Raw genomic sequence first — 20,121 nt, 5'->3', positions numbered from 1 at the left:
CAGCCACTAATGCCAAAGACGAAGAAATCGAAGATTTTTACCAGTTTCTGCTGTCTGAAATTGATTGAATGTGCAATCAAGATGCATCAATAATTACTGGTGATGGGAGTGCAAAAGTTGGAAGCAAAGAAGAATAGGTAGCTGGAAAATATGGCCTTGGTGGTAGAAACGATGAAGGAGATCGAATGGTAGAATTTCGCAAGACAAAGACTTACTCATTGCAAATACCTTTTTTAACAACATAAATGGCAACTATCCATGTGGACCTCACCAGATGGTCAAATTAACTACATCTGTAGAAAGAGACAACAGAGAAGCTCAATGTCCTCAGTCAGGACAAGGCTAGGGGCCGCTGTGGAACAGACCATCAATTGCTCATATACAAGTTCAAGTTAAAGCTGAAGAAAATTAAAATAAGTCCACAGGAGCCAAAGTATGACTTTGAGTATATCCAACCTGGATTTAGAGACCATCTCAAGAACAGATTTGACACATTGAACACTAATGACTGAAGAGCAGATGAGTTATGGAATGACATCAAGGACATCATCCATGAAGAAAGAAAAAGATAATTAAAGAGACAGGAAAGAAAGAAAAGACCAAAATGGATATCAGAAGAGACTTGGAAACTTGCTTTTGAATGCAGAGTAGCTAAAGTGAACCGAAGAAATGATGAAATTAAAGAGCTGAACAGAAGATTTCAAAGGGCAGCTTGAGAAGACAAAGCAAACTATTTTAATGACATGCAAAAACCTGAAGTTAGAAAACCAAAAGGGAAGAACACACTCGGCATTTCTTAAACTGAAAGAATTGAATTAAAAACTCAAGCCCCAGGTTGCAATACTGAAGGATTCTGTGGGCAAAAAATTGAACAACGCAGGAAGCATCAAAAGTAGATGGAAGGAATACACAAAGTCACTGTACCAAAAAGAATTGGTTGACGTTCAGTCATTTCAGGATATAGCATATGATCAAGAACACATGGTACTGAAGGAAGAAGTCTAAGCTGCACTGAAGGAATTGATGAAAAACAAGTCTCCAGGAATTGATGGAATACCAATAGAAATATTTCAGCAAACAGACGCAGTACTGCAAGTGCTCACTAGTCTATGCCAAGAGATTTGGAAGAAAGCTACCTGGCCAACCTACTGGAAGAGATCCATATTTGTGCCTATTCCAAAGAAAAGTGATCAAACAGGTTGTGAAAATTATCAAACAATTTCATTAGTATCATGTCTTAGTTATCTAGTGCTGCCGTAACAGAGGAAACCCTGGTGGCGTAGTGGTTAGGTGCTACTGCTGCTAACCAAAAGGTCAGCAGTTCAAATCTGCCAGGCGCTCCTTGGAAACTCTATGGAGCAGCTCTACTCAGCTCTATAGGGTTGCTATGAGTCAGAGTCGACTCGACGGCAGCGGGTGTGTGGGTTGGTATGTGCCATAACAGAAATACCACAGGTGGATGGCTTTAACAAAGAGAAATTTATTTTCTCACAGTTTACTAGGTTACAAGTCCAAGTTCAGGGCTTCGGCTCCAGGGGAAGGCTTTTTCTCTCTGTCGGCTCTGGAGTAAGGTCCTTGTCCTGGATCTTCCCTTGGTCAAGGAGCTTCTCAGGTGCAGGGACCCCGTGTCCAAAGGACACACTCTGCTCCTGGTGCTGCTTTCTTGGTGGTATGAGGTCCCCAACTTTCTGCTTGCTTCCCTTTGAGAGATAAAAGGTAGTGCAAGCCACACTCCAGGGAAACTCCCTTTATCTTGCATCAGGGAGGTGACCTGAGTAAGGGTGGTGTTACAATCCCACCCTAATCCTCTCAACATAAAATTACAATCACAAAATGGAGGACAACCACGCAATACTGGGAATCATGGCCCAGCCCAATTGATACATACATTTCTGGGGGGACATAATTCAATCCATGACATGTCATGTCCAAGTAAAATTATGCTGAAGATAATTTGAAAACTGTTGCAGCAGTACATTCACAGAGAACTTCCAAAAATTCCAGGTGGATTCAGAAGAGGAGGTAGAATGAGGGGTATCATTGCTGCTGTCAGATAGATCTTGCCTGAAAGGTGAGAGTACCAGAAAGACGTTTACCTGTGTTTTACTGACTATACAAAGGCATTTGACTTTGTGGGTCATAATAAATTATGGATAACATTGCGAGGAATGGGAATTCCAGAACACTTAATTGTGCTCATGAGGAACCTGTACGTACAACAAGAGGCAGTCATTCAAACAGAACAACCAGATACTGGATGGTTTAAAATCAATAAAGGTATTCATCAGGGTTATATCCTTTCACCATGCTTATTTAATCTGTATATTGAGCAAAAAACCTGAGAAGCTGGAGTATACAAAGAAGAACACAGTGTCGGGATTGTAGGAAGACTCATTAACAACCTGCGATATGCAGATGACACAGCCTTGCTTGCTGAAAGTGAAGAGGATTTGAAGCACTTAGTGATGAAGATCAAAGACCACAGCCTTCAGTATGGATTACACCTCAGCGTAAAGAAAACAAAAATCCTCACAACTGGACCAATAAGCAACATTATGATAAATGGAGAAAAGATTGAAGTCGTCAAGGATTTCATTTTACTTGGATCCACAATCAACGCCCATGGAAGCAGCAGTCAAGAAATCAAATGATGTATTGCCTTGTGCAAATCTGCTGCAAAAGATCTCTTTTAAAGTGTTAAAAAGCAAGGATGTCACTTTGAGGTCTAAGGTGCACCTGACTCAAGTTATAATATTTTCAATCGTCTCATAAGCATGTAATAGCTGGACACTGAATAAAGAAGACCATGGAAGAATTGAGGAATTTGTATCATGGTGTTGACTGAGAATATTGATATGGTATCGTGGACTGCAAGAAGAACGAACAAATCTGTCTTGGAAGTAGTACATCAAGAAGGCTCCTTCGATGTGCGGATTGTCTCAGTTGCTTTGTACATGTTACTAGGAGGGACCTGTCCCTGGAGAAGGGCGTCATGCTTGGTAAGGTAGAAGGTCAGTGAAAAAAAGAAAGACCCTCAATGAGATGGATGGACATTGTGGCTGCAACAATGGGCTCACACATAGCAATGATTGTGAGGATGGCGCAGAAGTAAGGGGTTTTATGTTCTGTTGTGCATGAGGTTTTTATAAGTCAAAATCTACTTGAAGGCACCTAACAACAACAGCAATCTAAGCACCCACTCTTTGTAAGGTTTTGTGCTAGGCTCTGTGGATAGAGTGGCAAACAAGACAAATGCTGCTCCTGCCCTCATAAAGCTTACATCCTGGCCAGGTAGAGTTACCCCAAACTTACCATTAAATTGGAGTTGGGGCTGGAGATCAGGGAAAGAAGATAAGAGAAGGCTTCTTTGAGTCTTTTGGTATAATGATCCTGTTATTTAAAAGCTCTAGGCTTTTGCTGCTCTCAGGGCCTTTGCATATGCTGCTCTTCAAACCTGCAAAACTTCCTTCCCTCTGCACCTAGTTAAGTCCTCCTTGAGATCTCAGCTTAAACACCACTATGTCAGGTGCCCAAATTTATGCACAGAGATTCTGGGAATGGATTCTCTTATAGACGGTCTGGAATGGGAACCAGAAATCTACATTTTCAATAAGTGCTTCAGGTGGTCATGATGTGGAAACAGGGAATCCCCCAACTGGGAAATAGCTGCTGTATCATTCAGTGTGAGACAGGGCCAGGAGTAAGGCTGATAGTGATGAAAGTAAAAAGATAGGGGTGAAGATGAGAGGTTTTACAAAAGTAGACGTAACTAGACTTGGTTACTGGTCTTCCTCCCATTAGCTTTCTCACAGTTAAGAGTAATTCCAAGATTTGGAGCCTGGGAGAATGCTTCTACCATGCGTAAACCAAAACCAAACCTGTTGCTGTCAAGTCAATTCCAACTCATAGCGACCCTATAGAACAGAGTAGAACTGCCCTATAGAGTTTGTAAGGCTGTAATCTTTACAGAAGCAGACTGCCACATCTCTCTCCTGCAGAGCGGCTTGTGGGTTTGAACTGCCAATCTTTGGTTAGCAGCCAAGCACTTAACCATTGTGCCACCAGAGCTTCTCTGCCATGGGTAGAAATATGAAAATGGGGACACTGGAATGCTAGGCATGGGGAAAAGTACAGGAAGGATAAGGTTTGAGTTGATGGTGAGGTTTCCATGTAGAAAATATGTTGTAAATTAGTAATGCGCAAAATTTAAATATATGTAAGGCATATATGTAATTTAAAATTTTCTAGTAGCCACATTAAAAAAAAGGAAAAAGACACAGGTAAAACTGATTTTAATAAATATATTTTATTTATCCCAATATATCCAAAATATTACTTCAACATATAATCAATATAAAAAGTTATTAATGAGATATATGTTCTGTTCTATTTTTCTTATATGGTCTTCAAAATCCACACTCAACAACACATCTCAATCCATGTGGTACATTTTAAATGGTTAAAATTAAACATAGTCCCACCAAAACAGAGAAGTATGAAATACTTTTATACTGCTTCAGTTTTTAAATTTAAATTAATTCAAATTCAATAAAATTAAAAGTTCAGTTCTTAGTTACCTTAGTCACGTTACAAGTGCTCAGTAGCAGCATGTGGCCAATGGCTGTTTTATTGGGCAGTGTAGTTGTAAACAGTTGTGGGATTAAGTCAAAACCCTTTCTCACCTTTCTGTGCATTCTGTAGTAGAAGCTACATCTCATTGAGGATGTAGTTTGAATTTTGGATTATCGATTTAAGAACCAGTTTAAGGTGGTGATTCAGGCTATGAGGAGTTAATGCAACCTAAGCCAGTTATTCTTTATCAATTGTTTTAATAATAATAATAAAAACTAGAGTAAATGTTTGTACAGTCTGTAAAGTGACTGGTACTTTGTATAAATTCAGTAACTCAGTTCCTAATACTTAGTAGGTCTTCGAGTGAGCAAGTAATGAATGAGCAAAAAAACCCATCATAGAACATACTAGAAATGAATAAACTTTTTTTATGTAGTAGTTATTATAAATGCTTTTGAAACTCTGGAAAATAAAGTCCTTGTCTTGGTTCCCATCCATCACCTAATCCCAAAACCTTGAAAAAAATAATCTATCCAAGATTCAACTGAAGTCTAAGAGGAACTGTGAGACAGTTTTCCAAAGCAGACTCAACAGCTTGGGTTTTTTTTTTCATTATGGCACCTACACGCCTTGGGATTGTCAGGTCACAAGTAATGTTTGCTGGTTACTCTTTCCAGCGTTAAGAGAGCCTACTGACATTTTCTCTCCCTGATGTCTTTATCCCCCAGGAGACTGACAGTCTCTCCTGGTGCTGAGTGTGGTGTGAAAGCAATGGGTCTTTACTGATTTCCTCTAATTGTACTTGGTGGCTCTGTAAACTCAATACAAGTGACTCTTCCTCTATTCCATTTTGCTTTCCTATATTATTGATTGCATCTGGTGGAGTGCGTGAAACTTAGAAGCCACTTGTACAGCTCAGACATCTGGACACTTCAAGGTCCTTGCCTCCTTAGGACTTGGATTGTTGTTGTTGGCTGCGATAGAGTCAGACTCATGGCGACCCCGTGTATAATGGGATCAGACTGTTGTGATCCGCAGGGTTTTCATTGGCTGGTTTTTCAGAAGTAGATTGTCAGGGCTTTCTTCCTAGTTTATCTTAGTCTGGAAGCTCCATTGAAATCTGTTCGTCATCATAGCAACACGCAAACCTCCACTGACATATGGGTAGTGGCTACACTTGAGATGCACTGGCTGAGAATCGAACTCTCATCCCCTGCATGGAAGTCAAGAATTCTGCCACTGAACCACAACTGTCTCCTTGGATTAAAACCAAGACCTTGGATTAGGAATATGAAATTTTTAGGTTCAGGAAATGGATGCAGAAAATTTGAGTTAGCTGTGTATATTTTCAAGGGACTTCTAAATCTTGAGTGCGAGATTCTGCCCCATGTTCAGATTTCATGCTAGAAATCTGTATCTTAAAGGCAAATTTATAGCACAGTATATTTGACATATCATTCATGCTTTCCCAAATACATCTTCAGAGAGAACTTTTACAGATGAGTTTCATAAAATCATCAGAGGAGCTGTTGCCCAGGAGGCTCTGGTCTTGGGTGTGATGAAGGTTGTAGGAGGATTTTCAGGATACTTCTTTTTTAGGCTCTAAGAGATGGGGAAGAAGTGGAAGTGACCTTCGATGGTGAAGGAGTACTAATCCATTGTAGAGTGCTGTATTATAGTCCCTGCCAAAGAGTGGCCAGGTTCAAACAAACAAGCAAACAAACCTTTTCTTGTCTTAAGCCAGGTCAGTACAGAGAAAGGGAAGGCATTGGAAACTGAATGGGGCTATCCTGTCCCTCTGGGTGTACTTGGATCTTTGCTGAAAATCAGGATGCTTTATTTATTCGATGTTTTCAACAGGATTGAGCAGCTGCCATGTGCCAGATACTGCTTTGGTGCTGGTGGCATTCAGTGAACAAAAGGGTATCCTCATAAAGCTTAGGGTCTAGTGGGAGAAGCAGACACTAACCAAATGCACAAAAATAATACAAAGTCTAACTTCAAAGTGGTTAAATGCTATGAAGAAAGGCCAAATAAGATAAGGGGGATGGAGACGATGATGGAATCTGCCATTTTTTAAGATGATGGTCGGAGTAGATCTCTCCAAGGAGGAAACATTGAAGCAGAGACCTGAATGAAGTCAGGGAGCAAGGGTGCTCCCTGCAGAAGGACTAGCAAGTGCAAAGCCCCTGAGAAGAGTCTGCTTGGCAGGGCGGAAAGGTGGTGGGGGAGCAGGAGATGAGATTGGAGCAGCAGCCGGGGGCCAGATTGTGTAGGCTCTATACTGTAGAGTGTTACAGGATTTTGACATTCATTCTGAGAGTGATAGGGTGCCATTGACGCATTTACACTTTAATTCGTTCTTAACATTTTTTGGGTCATGGACTTCTCTGGCAGTCTGGTGAAGTCTGTGGAACCCTGTACAGAAGAACGTTTTTAAATGCAGAAAATAAAACCACTGACTATCAAAGAAACCAATTATATGGAAATGTATAAATTAAGGTCCCCTGTAAGGGACACACATGCTCTGATTTACATTTTCAAAGGGTTGCTCTGATACTGCAGGGAGAATAGACTGGAGGGGCCAAGAACAGGAGGCAGAGACCAGTGAGATGGTGGGGCTTGGATTAAGGCCATTATCGTGTATTCTATAAGGCCAGGGTCCCTAAAGTAGAGCTGTGCAAGACAACCTTTTCAAGGGCAAGAAGAAAAAAAATTACAATTCCTATTTAATTTACAATCTTTTGAATACAAGAAGAAAATATATCGCTTTTATTTACATTAATTTACCCTCATCCTTTTCATTTCTATATTTAATGTAGGTTTTATAATATCTTAATATACGAGGATATTGGTACATTTATATAATTCATAAAAAATTCTGCATCTATTAGAATAGAATTATAATCGACTCGATGGCACTGGGGTGTATTAGAATTATGCATACTCAAAAAGCGTTTATGAGTTTGTTTGTTTTTTTCCCATCAGTCAAATTTGTTAATCACTATATAGGGAGAGTTACCCTATAAGAAACTAAAAAAAAAAAGCCTCACTGGTGTAGACCACATTCCATTCCAGAAGGCATTTTGTGGGAGAGCATGGATTCTTGCCCTGATTCAAGCTTGTGAAATGTCAGTCATGTTTCTCAAACAGCTTTAGCTTTCTCTAAGAACCCCCGTATAGCTGTGAATCTATGTACACCTGGTGAGACCTGCTCTCACCTCTCAGGTGGTATGAACTGCTCCAGGGAAACAAGTATCCTGGGGTTATTGCAAGACAGGAAAAGGAGTTTTTTATATTCACCCTAAAATCCTGGGGGTCCTGAAGAGTGTCTTCTACTTCTAGCATTTTGAACTGTACAGGCACAGCCTTGCTCTCTCGTCCATCCTCTCTGGGGTTTGGTCACTTTCTTTCAGGCACCCATTAGACCTGAGTGCTAATTTTTTTTGTTTTTGTACGCTGGAAGCCCCAGAATGTATTAAAATTGGGCAATTGCTCATACAGGTCTGGATTTCCCACCTCTGTCTTTCTCTTTTTTGAAATAGTGTTCTAGATTCCCTGCCCTCTTATTGTCTCACCTTTGCTTTGGATTAAATGTTGACCTTTGGGACTCATATAGATTTTTTATTTTTTTTTCCAGTAGAGTACTGATCTAACGGGCAATATCCTTTGTTTTGTATGTCACTGTGCTTTTCTATTAAGATGTGATCTCGTGGGGTGGGAGTAGTTTTGGTTCAAAGTTTGAAGAGCATTTCAGGGTGGTAGTCTCAAGGAGTCATCTGGTCTAGTGGTCCAATTAATCTGGCAATTTTTTGAATTTGAGTTTTGTTCTGCATTTTTCTCCCAATCTAACCAGGATCAACTGTTGTGGCCCCAGTCAGATTGGTCAGTGGTGGTAGCTGGGTACCATCTAGTTCTTCTGGTCTCAGGGTAGTTGAGGTTGTGGCTCGTGTAGGCTATCAGCCTTGGAGACTTATTTCTTCTCTGTGATTTTGTTTACCTCCTTACTCTTTTGCTCCTGACAAGTACAGACCAATAGCTGTACCTTAGATGGCCCCTTGCAAGCTTTTAAGACCCCAGGTGCTATTTATTTCACTAGGATAGAGAACGTGAAGTTTGTGAACTATATTATGCCAATTGACTGAGTTATCCCATGAGACTTAGGTTCTAAACCTTCAAACCTGGAAAACCAATCTTGCAAGGTGTTTCATTATATCTGAGAAGTATCTGTAATTTTTTTTGTATGAATATATGTGACTGCACACACATATCTGTACTTACATGTACATGCAGATACTTCTGTCTGTGAGCACTTGTGTTTAAACTTGTACCTGTATGCCTATACACATACGTATGTGACCATATACTTGTTTTTTGGTCATTGTTGGTGTTGTTGCCAAATTATATATGTTACATTCTTTAGTTTTTTCTCCTGGGTCCTAATGTTTTAAGCCTTTCTTTCTTGCATCTGATTGTCTCAAATAGACCTCTCTAGAACATTTGCATTCACTGTCGAGGTACAGCAAAGTAATGATGTGCATTGTTCCAGGTGTGGGTGTAACATAGTGTTGTACCAGGGTATAACCCTTACCCTTTCTGCTTTGTTTCTAATACCCAGGAGGGGTATCTAGAGTGGAAGGTATCTAGAGAAGAAGGAGGGTGAAAGGGAAAGGATGGTGAGGAAGACCCTGGTCCAGTTATAACTGAAGTGGTTTTTTGTTTTGTTTTTTGAGGGATCCAAGCAGAAATCTTCAGATAGGCTGCTGGGATGAAAATGAATGCATTGTGGCTATAGGTGGATCCAGACCCCAGGTTAAGAAGGGGGTTGTTGCTGTCAAGGGATATATAGTCTTGGCCATGCTGACCGTGCCGACAGAAGACCTGCCTTGAGAGAAGAAATTCGTTTATGGAAATAGCCAGCCTAACCTCACCATCCCTGTGTCCTAAATGTGAAGTCATATTCCTAATTCTCCGTGTTTTCTCTGCTCCTCTGATTTCTGAACTCTGCCTGTTTTGGGAGCTGTTCCTTCATTTGGCTGAGTTCTTCCTTGGTTCTTTTTAATTTCTTGTTGATGATTATTTGCAGAAATAGCAAGTTGTTGGTAAACTAATCAGATACTAAAAAAAAAAAATAGCTTGGTGAATCACTAAGATATAACTTGGCTAAAATGTCCCCAGGGCTCAAAGGGACCTGTCCTTTGTATTATTCTATATAGCACCTAGCTGGAAGCAGGAAGCAGGGCAGAAGCTTTCTGTCTACACAGTGGCAACAGAAGCCTGGTTGTATTTGGCAGCACAGCTGCTGAAAGAACACAGAAGTAGCTAATGGATGTTGTTGTGTTTGGTTGAGTCTATTCCCACTCATCATGACCCTATATGACAGAGTAGAACTAGTAGAACTGCCCCATTGGGTTTCCTAGGCTAAATGTTCCTTTACAGAAGCAGATTGCCAGGTCTTACCCCTGTGGAGCGACTGGTGGGTTCGAACTGCCAGCCTTTCAGTTAGCAGTTGAGTGATTAACCATTGCATCACCAGGGTTCCTTAGCCAATGGATAGGATAGCTGATTTGTGCCAGGAATTAACTAAGGGTTTATATCATTTGCTGAAAAATAACTAAATCCTTGATATTATTTATCAAAATGAAACAAAACAAAATAGTAAAAAAAAAAAAATCAGCAAGGGGAAAAGCAAACAGTTTGAAGTGAAAAAATGCCCAAAGATATCCACTTGAGTCTCCTCTGTTTTCTCTCTATCCTTCCTGTGCCCTTCAGAATGTGATTGCCTGTCATGGAAGGGTCAGTTCGATTGCAGGATTGATTTTGAGGACTGGGTTTCTCTGCTTGTTGCTACAGAATTTCATGGGATTTCTTAGCTGCCTTGTTGTGTTTGGGGTGTTTGGTTCCCAAGGCTCCTAGGAACCTTCTTTTACTTGCATTGAAGGCCTTTGGGGGTGGAGGGCATTTTGAATTTCTGAAGACCAGTGTCTTAGGTGCCTCATTCTCCTTCTTTTTTGTCTGGTGCCAGCTTTCCACTTGGAGAAACAGAGCCTTGTGGGTGATCAATAGCATTGAGTGAGTAGTACCAGCTGCCAACACACCTCTCCCAGGGGGCACTTCTCTCTCCAACTGGGTCTCCTATTTCTCTTCAGTATCCCACTCACCCAGAGCAGACCTAAAGAACACTCAGCTTTTTTCATGCATTCTCTATCACTATACTGAGAAAAAGGAGTCCTGGTGGTGGAATGGTTAATCACTCAGCTGCTAACCAAACAAAACGGTTGGTGGTTCAAACCCAGCAGCTGCTCCTCTGTGGAGAAAAGACCTGGCAATCTGTTCGCATAAAGATATCAGCCTAGGAAACCGTACAGGGCAGTTCCACTCTGTCCTATAGGGTTACTATGAGTTGGAATCGACTTGATGGCACACAACATACTGAGAAACATTTAAAACTTAAAAAGACTCCCTGCTTTCCAACATTTCAGTTGCCCGCAGTGACTCCAGACTTGGTTGTCATGAGCAGTGAACTCAGGAATTTTTGTGGTCACCAATTAGACCTGTGTCCTGAGCAGCCCCTGCAAGCACAGGGGGTGGGAGAAGGAAAGGAATTCAAATTAGTTGCATGCTTACTATGTGGCAGGCTCAAGAAATGTGTCTTATCCATGATAACTTCTTTAAACCTTGCTCTAAACATGGGCAGCCCGTCTCCATTTAACAGATGAGAATGCTAAGGTCTTAATTCTGTAATTAACTCAGAGAGAACCTCTGTGTGCTGAATCCAGCGTTTCTGTATGGTACACCCCCAGTCTGCTCCTTTCTCTTTAGCGGGAGCATCTTTTCTAAAAGTTTGGCTTTAAGGATCCAGAAGGTGAACTTTTAACACTGCTCAGTGATTCATTTTTCTTTTTTTCTGGTTTCCAAAACTAAAGCGTTGTCCTCCTGTGCGGCCAGTCCTCCTTCATGTCCTCTTCATGTCCTTCATGTCCATGTTCCCTTGAAAAGAAATACCTGTATTTCTCATTCCTCTTCTGTACGGGTCTTACAGAGCAGTGGCTCACTAGGGCACCAATTTAATGAAATAAAATTTTCAATCATGTTTGGTTTGATTCTAGGTGATACAAATAAAGAATTGTAAATGCTTTGTAGTCAGGTTTCAAGGGAAGGGAAAAGGTAGAAAGAAGAAAGTAGGTCAAGTGTAGTATCTGGGCCATGTCTCCTCATGTGCTGCTGAGTGAAGGTTAAAGAAATGGAATAATAATGGGCCAACCAGTTTTACCTTAAGAGGAATAAATATTTGGCACCTGTGTGTCCTGAAATCCTGGGGTTGGCAATTTGGTAGAAAGTGACAATGATGATGTTGTTGTGTTCTGTCAAATCAATTCTGATTCTTAGCGATCCTATAGGACAGAGTAGAACTGCCCCCACAGGATTTCGCAGGCTGTAATCTTTGTGGGAGCAGATTGCCAGGTCTTTCTTCTGCGGAGCTGCTGGTGGGTTCAAACCACTGACCTTTTGGATAGCAGCTGAGTGGTTAACCCTTGCACTACCACGGCTCTGACAATGATGATAGTTATAATCCTTACCAGGTAGGTGTATCTTATATGTGCTAAGCGCCATTCTATTAATATATAATGTTGTTGTTGTTAGGTGCCTTTGAGTCAGTTTTGACTCATAGCAACCCCATGTGACCGATTAGAACTGCCCATTAAGTTTCCTTGGCTGTAATCTTTATGGAGGCAAATTGCCACGTCTTTCTCACGTGGAGCTTCTGAGTGAGTTCAAACCGCCAACCTTTTGGTTAGCAGTAGAGCACTTAAGTCTTTGCACCACCAGGGCTCCTTTAATATGTAATATATACATAAATTAATTTATTATCTCCAACCCCTTTGAGGTACATACTATTTTCATCTGCATTTTATAGATAAGAAAAAACAGGCACAGAGAAATGAACTTGTCCAAGGTTAGACAATTCAGGGGAGAAATGGAAACTGAGCCCAGGAAAGTGGCTTCCAAGATTTGGCTACTGTTTGCCAACCTGCTTTTCAGCTATGGATGTTCAGGAATTCTGTGATTTCACAGGGTTACAAAGATTATTTTTTGCTCTTAATTAGAATCAGACCACCATACAGTTGGAAGGATAAATATTTGTCATTTTTGGTGACAGACGTGATGGGTTAAAAAAAGGTCTAAAGAAAGAGTGTATACTTTCTCTTCTATATTCCCCCATCTGTGTTTACTGCATAAAAAGCTTACTTGAGTACGAGTGCTCAAATTTCTTGCTTATAAGCAGCTTCATTGTGGCTAAAACCTTGCTCTACAAATGGACTTTAAAAATACTTTGTAATCAGGAATCTCTCTCTCTAATATGAACACTCTAGAGTCATTAAGTTATGGGTGTCCTAAATAGGATTTTTGTGCAGCATGTTACATAAATGCCAGGAATCCTCAAATGATTTTTGTTTTCACCTCCCTCAAACTGTCGTCCCTTCTTGTGACTGTCCATCCTCTCACATTTACAGGAAGGATCTTGTCAGTCCACTGCCTGGCTACCATTTGTGGTAGGAGGGAAGGGGAGAGAGGAGACTAAAAAGCCTGAAATGGTAAATTACTGTAGGTTCTGGAGAAAAATAGAATTAGAAGCATTTGTGGTTCAGATGAAAATAGCACATTTCCTTTCCTCTTGTACTGTGGGGGTCAAAGTCCTCCAGGGATTAGAAAAAATAAAAATTGATCCCTCAGTAGTTGAAGGAAATGCTTGGACTCTGGAAACTGGAATGACAACTCCGGGTCTGAGGCATCTGGTGAAACCACTTTTGAAGGAAAAAAACCAGGAGGCTAAAAAGCAACATGTTTCTGCCAGGAAATATAGTCTTTTAAGAATGACTTACGTAAGCCCTTTTCCAAGACCAGCCACCAGGCAGGAGAACCTATCAGGTGTGTGACCATTTTGTTTCCATTGCTGACCATAGTCATTCCATCTCTCCTTGCAGGTGAGAAGCCTTACAAGTGCTCGTGGGAAGGCTGTGAGTGGCGTTTTGCACGAAGCGATGAACTCACGAGGCACTACAGGAAACACACAGGTGCAAAGCCCTTTAAATGCAACCACTGCGACAGGTAAAGACACTTAGAAGCTGCTGGGTTGGGGAGGGGCCTTGGTGAAGTGGGTTGGTGGTTGGGCTGGCTGTGTGCTCTTGGAATTATCACAAGCGTCTCCCAGAGATACGCAGTCCTGGGAATGCCTTTTACTTCTCCACTGAGAGATCCAATGAGATGAGGGTGCTCCCCCTGCATGTAATCAAGAGGGGATATGTATCCTTGGCTTAGTCACACAAGTATTTACTGAGCACCAGCTTTGGGCTAGGAACCGTGTTAGTCTGTCACTGAGATACAAGAATCACGGAGACATAGTTCCTATCCTCAAGGAGGTGACTGCAGCGGATATAAAACAAACAGACAAACAAACGAAAACAACCCAGTTGCCATGGAGTTGATTCTGACTCATAGTGACCCCACGTGCGTCAGAGTAGGACCGCACTCTGTAGTGTTTTCAATGGCTGATTTTTTGGAAGTAGATCACCAGGCCTTTCTTCCGAGGTGCCTCTGGGTAGACTTGAACCTCCAGCCTTTACAGTTAGCAGCCAAGCATGGTAACCATTTGTACCATCCGGAGACTCCAAATTAGTGTATTGTGAAAAGTAAGAGGCTAAGAAAGAGTCACCTGTAGCTGCTGCTTCTCATCTTTTCATTAACATCAATGCCACTTTTCCTCAGCCTTGTAGGCTGAGAGAACAGAAAGCTTGCTTAACAGAAGAAGGGTTAGTTACATGGCTTTTCTCCCAATGTTATGTGAAGAGTCCCCATTCTTTGGGGGTCAGAGCCATTCTTTCCCCCTTGAAAATAGGTACAAAGGTCCAAAAGATGGGAAGGCTTTGAGAACGTATCCTATAATTCAATTTCAAACCTTCAGCATTTGAGATTGGAAGAAAGAGCATGTAGCAACAGATACTACCCAAGTAATAGTATCTGACAGCCCTGGCATTATCAACCAATAAACCCCAAAATGGAGACTGTGCAGGCCAAGGTGAAGGCAGGATTAGGTTTAGACATAATCAAATAATGGGCTTACATCTGAGCGTGTTATCCTTCTAATCCTATTTCTGTATTTAAAAGGAAGCTTAAGAAAATTAACCATCTTTTTAATGCAATACTAAAGGTCTCAGTTATGATGAGAAAAATGCTTCTAATACGATAAAAGCCCCTGAAAGCCTCAGGGTTCCCTAGCTTGGCCAGCAGCTCGCAGGGTGGTGGAGGGGGTGTGCAGGATGTCAGCAGAGGCCTGGCTGTGTGGGGAGGAAACGTGATCACTTCGCATCCTGCCACCCCTGGTTCCGGTGTCCCCACATTCCGCTCCCAGGCCTTCCTCGCTGTCCTCCCCAGAGGACTGTTTGGAGAGCAGGGCAGGAGTGGACAAGTCCCTTGAGTTGGCTTGGTGTGCCACTGAGATGCTTATAAAGGAGCATTTATGCTTTTCCTCTTTTTTTTCCCCTCCTTCCTGAAGAGGCTATTTTCCTCTTATCTTCATTCTTTGAGAACTAAATAAAGACCCATGCCTCCTGGAGCTCAGAGATAACCTCCCACCCCAGGGCTGAGGAAGTGAGCTTCGTGAAGCTATTGTCTCTCATTCCCTTGGGCTACTACCCCAGGAACACAACTCCCTTTTTTATTCCAATCCCATTACCTGGAAGTCTTTCAATTCTACCTGGATCTACAGCTAGTCTTCTGCAGGTTATGTTTCAGTAAAAACCAGCTGCCATCAAGTTGACTCCAACTCATGGTGACCCCATGTGTGTCAGAGTAGAACTGTGCTCCATAGGGTTTTCAGCGATTGATTTTTTGCATGTAGATTGCCAGGCCTTTCTTCCGAGGTGCCTCTGGGTGGACTCAAACCTCCAACGTTTTGGTTAGCAGCTGAGAGCGTGTTAACTGTACGCACAAGCCAGGGAGTCTTTACTTCACATCTTCCCTCAATTCCCATCTCAAGTTTTCCTGGTTCGCTCTTCTCTAGCCCTGGCCACCAATAAAGAAGCTACACATGTGGTGACTCTCTACCCACAGCCCATTGATGGTGAGCATTCCTCTGTATCAACTCAGATGAAGATATATCCTCTGTGAATTGTCAAAGTGTGATGGTAGGCACAGTGGGTATGCACAGCTGGTATCAGCTGCAGATGTTAGTAAGGGGAAACTGGGGACATGGGGGAAGGGAGTATATAGGAACTCTCTGTACTTTCTGCTCCATATTTTTATAAACCTAAAATGGCTCTAAAAAATAGTCTATTCATAAAAAAGGAAAAGTCATCTACCTCTGAAGGGTGGTGAAGGTATTACATTGAGATAGTGAGCAGTGTATTATGGGTTGCCATAATCCTTAGACATGGACAAGGAGTTCTTATGGGGAAATTGCCAGAGTTAGTACCCCTCTCTTCAAATCACCTGACGTATTAAGGGGTTTACCCACCTTCCAGCAGAAGGTGTATTAGGATTAACTCTGGCTATTTGCATGACTTACGTGGAGAAATATTTCCAACCTACTGGATATTTCAGCGAAGAGGCTGGCAGAGATGGGTAATTGGGTAGTCTTTTGCTTTATTTTCTTCATTAAAAAATACTTTGGTGTCTGGAGCTAGAGATTTGCCGAGCAAGTGGGACAAATTCAGTGACACGGTATTTGAGGTGATTGTGAGTAGATCACATTCCTAAGGCAGGGCCGGTAGTGCCTTTTCAACAATGTTGGAAATGAAAGGTTGGATTCTCATTAGTGTCTCGTGACAGACAGCACCTTGCGCTTCAATTGCAGCGATTGTGCTAAGAATAGAGCAGATCTGGGAGGTGGCTTGAGGAGTTGGAGTAGCCCCAAAGCAGACGAAAGGAAAGCCTGGAGCAAATGGCGAGTTGGCATTCCTTAGAAGACTTTTACCCTCAGAAACAGAGGGCATCTGTAGTCCTTAGCAGGACACTGTGTCCTATGGTACTATATGTGTACGAGTGCAAGAAACCTACTTCTTGTCTCTTTAAACCTGAGCATTCAGACTACCATATTTAGAGGCCAATCTACACACTTTAAGCATGTACCAAGGCTAACTTATACTTTTATTTTGCTTACACGGTAGTTAAAAAAATACTTCAGTTTTTTTTTGAGAGGGGAGGGTGGTCAAGTTTTAAAAACTGTTATATGTTACATAAAAGTCTGGATTTGTCTGGAAAAATTAGATCTGGCAACTGTGGGCTTACATTCCCACATGGTCATAATTTACTGGAGCTCAATAGCAATCACAACCCGTTTTCGATGGCCACGTGATCGCTAATTTTTCCCTGTTCCCACCAATCCCTAGGGTTTCGCCAACATAATGGTAGACCATCGGTTGCTATGTATCATCATACTTGCTCTGTTGTTTTGTCTTATAGAAAAACAATATCTCTTCGTATTCTTGACTTATCAAAAGTGGAAACAGATAATCCAAAAATGCTGTATGTTTCTTACACTTGGCCCACTGCACTCATTTACTTTTCTGCCTGGATCCTGCAGATAGATGTTGGGTTTTGTGACCTCTGGCTTACAGGACTGAGTTGGGGAAGAAGACGATGAGGTGACTATGCCATTTCCTTACCAGCCCACTCAATGACCAGCTGCTAGAGGCATGAGTCTTGTCTCTTAGCCCACAGAGCATGAGGCTGCTGATGGTGGCAGGTAGGGTGATGTTTCCATGGTAAGGGCCATTGTTCTATTGACTCAGCACAGCTGTAAACCAGGGGGCTGCTGCTGGGGTGGTGCATCCAAGATCTTGGGCAGCTTATAGGAAAAGCAGGGGGGTGGGGAGGGAGGAGAGAAGCATTTTAATGTTTAAGTCAGCCCACTTACAGGTGGTAAGAAATGCCCACCAGTATCTAGTAGTCCTTTTGTCCTCTGGAGGAGTGCTGTTGACTTTGACAGTCATATGCCTTAATACCCACGTGACTGTAGTGTGCCTTTTTCATAAGCATGAGAAGTGAAATGGGGGTGTAGCTAGTTTTCTTAATCCACCGATTTCAATCGTGATGGACTTTATTTAAGGTCATCTCACTACTGTAGAGTTATAAAGATCCCCTGGGGTATATTAGCCTTAGAAAAATTCAATTCTGCATTTCTAGATGCTGAGTTTGTCTATTACCCTTTACTATTCCTATGTGGAGCTCAGTAAGTATAAATTAATAAATATAAATTAATCATGACCAAGTATCTTGCTGGGGTATTGAATTTAAATAAAAACCTCAATGTTGAGGGACCTCCTCTAATTCTAAGCATCATATACTTCCTCGAATTTGAATGAATAATGATGCTAGTTTGATCCAGCAGGGGTACAATTTACATTCATGCCATATTAAAGATTTCATTTGTTTTTTCCCTTTTTTTTTTTCCTGAAAGAATGTAAATGGTAAAGGCAGAGGCCTGTGTGTGTATTACCAGATACTTAGCCTGAAGTCAGCAGTTGGCAAAGGCAGAATAAAAATCTGGAACATGTAAACCATGAAACCTGTGCAAGCTGGAACTTGATAAGAATACCTTGTTTTTCTCAGTCATATACAGTGAAACCTGTGAGAGCTGGAACTTGATGGGAATACTTTGTTTTTCCGGGTCTCACAGGTTTCCTGCCTTTGACAGGGTACATTCTTTCCTCTTTTGTGTCACTCTCTATTTACTGGAAATTATCTGAGTTTTCCTGCTCTGACAGGTTTCCTCCTTACACAGGTTCTGGCTTTTGCAGGTTTTACTGCATTACTGAAGGGTTGTTTAAAATGAAGTTCTATATCAACCATACTGTTTCCCTGTTAAGTTCCTAGTATACAGAAGGGAACAGAAAGGGTAATTGTCCGCTGCTAGGGCCTCCACACCTCTCACCATCTCAAATACCTGCTTTCCTCCTTTGGGCAGGCAGGATTCTTGGTGCCCACCTTGTTGCTTTCTCACAGGTCCTTACTGCCACACCTGACCAGATTAATCTCTGTATTAGTTTCCTATTTGCTGCCATAACAAATTACTACAAATTTAGCAGGTTAAACGACATAAATTTATTATCTTAGCAGTGTGTAGGTTACAATTTCAACATGGGTCTCGCTGAGCTAAAATCAAGGAGTCGGCAAGGCTGCATTTGTTTCTGGAGGCCCCAGGGGATAATCCGTTTCCTTGCCCTTTCCAGCTTCCAGAGGCCATCTGCATTCCTTGGCTCATGGCCCTCTTCCTCCATCTTCAAAGCCAGCAATTTCAGGCCAAGTCCTTCTCACACTGCCACCTCTCTGGATCTCTCTTTCAATTCCCTCTTCCATTTTCAAGGACTCTTGTGATTACATTGGGCCCACCCAGATATTCCAGAATAATAACTGTATCTTCCTATCCTTTTTCCTATCAGGTTATTGTTCTAGTATGCCATTGAGTTGTTCCAACTCACAGTGACCCCATAGGACAGAGTAGAGCTACCCTATAGGGTTTCCTGTGCTGTAATCTTTCTGGGAGCAGATCGCCAGGTCTTGTCTCCCATGGAGTGGCTGGTGGGCTCGAGCCACTGATCTTTTAGTTAGCAGCAGAGCACTTAACCATTGTGCAACCAGGGCTCCATCTGCAACCCTAATTCCCCTTTGCATGTAACCTATTTAGGGTCCTCGGGATTAGGATATGAACTTTTTGAGGGGCCATTATTGTGCCTACCACAACCTCCTTAAATTGACAGATCAGTTCTCCCATTTTCTCAGCCTAAAAACTGCGTATGGCCGAGGGCGTGGCCTCTGGAGTCAGGCTGCCAGTACCACTAGTTGCCACTGAGTTGCCCAGACTCATGGCAACCCCATGTGTGCCAGAGTGGCCCTGTACTCCATAGGGTTTTCAGTGGCTGTTTTTTTGGAATGAGATCATCAGGACTTTCTTCTGAGGCACCTCTGGGTGACCTTGAACCTCCCACTTTTTAGTTAGCACCCAAGTGTGGTAACCATTTACACCACCCAAGTTCTCTAGAGTCAGACTACCAAAAAAAAAAAAAAACCCAAACGTATGGCCATCAAGTCGATTCTGACTCATAGCGACCCTATAGAACAGAATAGAACTGCCCCATAGGGTGTCCAAGGCTGTAATCTTCACAGGAGCAGATGCCACATCTTTCTCCCATGGAGCCGGACTACCTGGATTCAAATCTTGGCTTAGCTTTTTTCTAACGAATGTCTCATTTAGTAGTGGGGATAAGAATGAAACCTTCTTTATGGGGTTCTCGTAAGGGTAATTAACTTTAAAAAAGGAGCACCTACAAATAAAAAAACAATAGTCTCGACTTGGGTCTTCTTTCCCTAGGCTGTTGGAATGAAGAAAGAAGAGAAAAACAGGGGGGGTGAGAGGGTGTAAGGGAGAGAGGGAGGGAGAAGGGGAGGGCTATAGAGAAGGAGGGAGGAGAGAACAGGCCAGGGGTAATACTGAGCTGTGTCCCGTGGGCAGGACAGTTATGCAAGTTAAATGCTAAATCCCTGCAGGCT

The 20,121-nt window shown here is 42.1% G+C and overlaps 1 protein-coding gene across 1 annotated transcript in view; it reads left to right on the top strand.

Annotated features, from left to right (window-relative positions):
- KLF7 (KLF transcription factor 7) overlaps positions 1–20,121 on the top strand; it is a 105,796-nt gene that overhangs the window by 77,060 nt on the left and 8,615 nt on the right. Inside the window, exon 3 of the mRNA XM_049887980.1 lies at positions 13,560–13,683. Within this exon, the coding sequence (XP_049743937.1) occupies positions 13,560–13,683 (124 nt within the window). The remainder of the gene's footprint in view (positions 1–13,559; positions 13,684–20,121) is intronic.

Source organism: Elephas maximus, chromosome 6 (genome assembly GCF_024166365.1).
Source record: "Elephas maximus indicus isolate mEleMax1 chromosome 6, mEleMax1 primary haplotype, whole genome shotgun sequence".
Classification (NCBI taxonomy): domain Eukaryota; kingdom Metazoa; phylum Chordata; class Mammalia; order Proboscidea; family Elephantidae; genus Elephas; species Elephas maximus.
The sequence above is the reverse complement of the archived record's forward strand: the minus strand, read 5'-3'. Positions and strand labels throughout refer to the sequence as shown.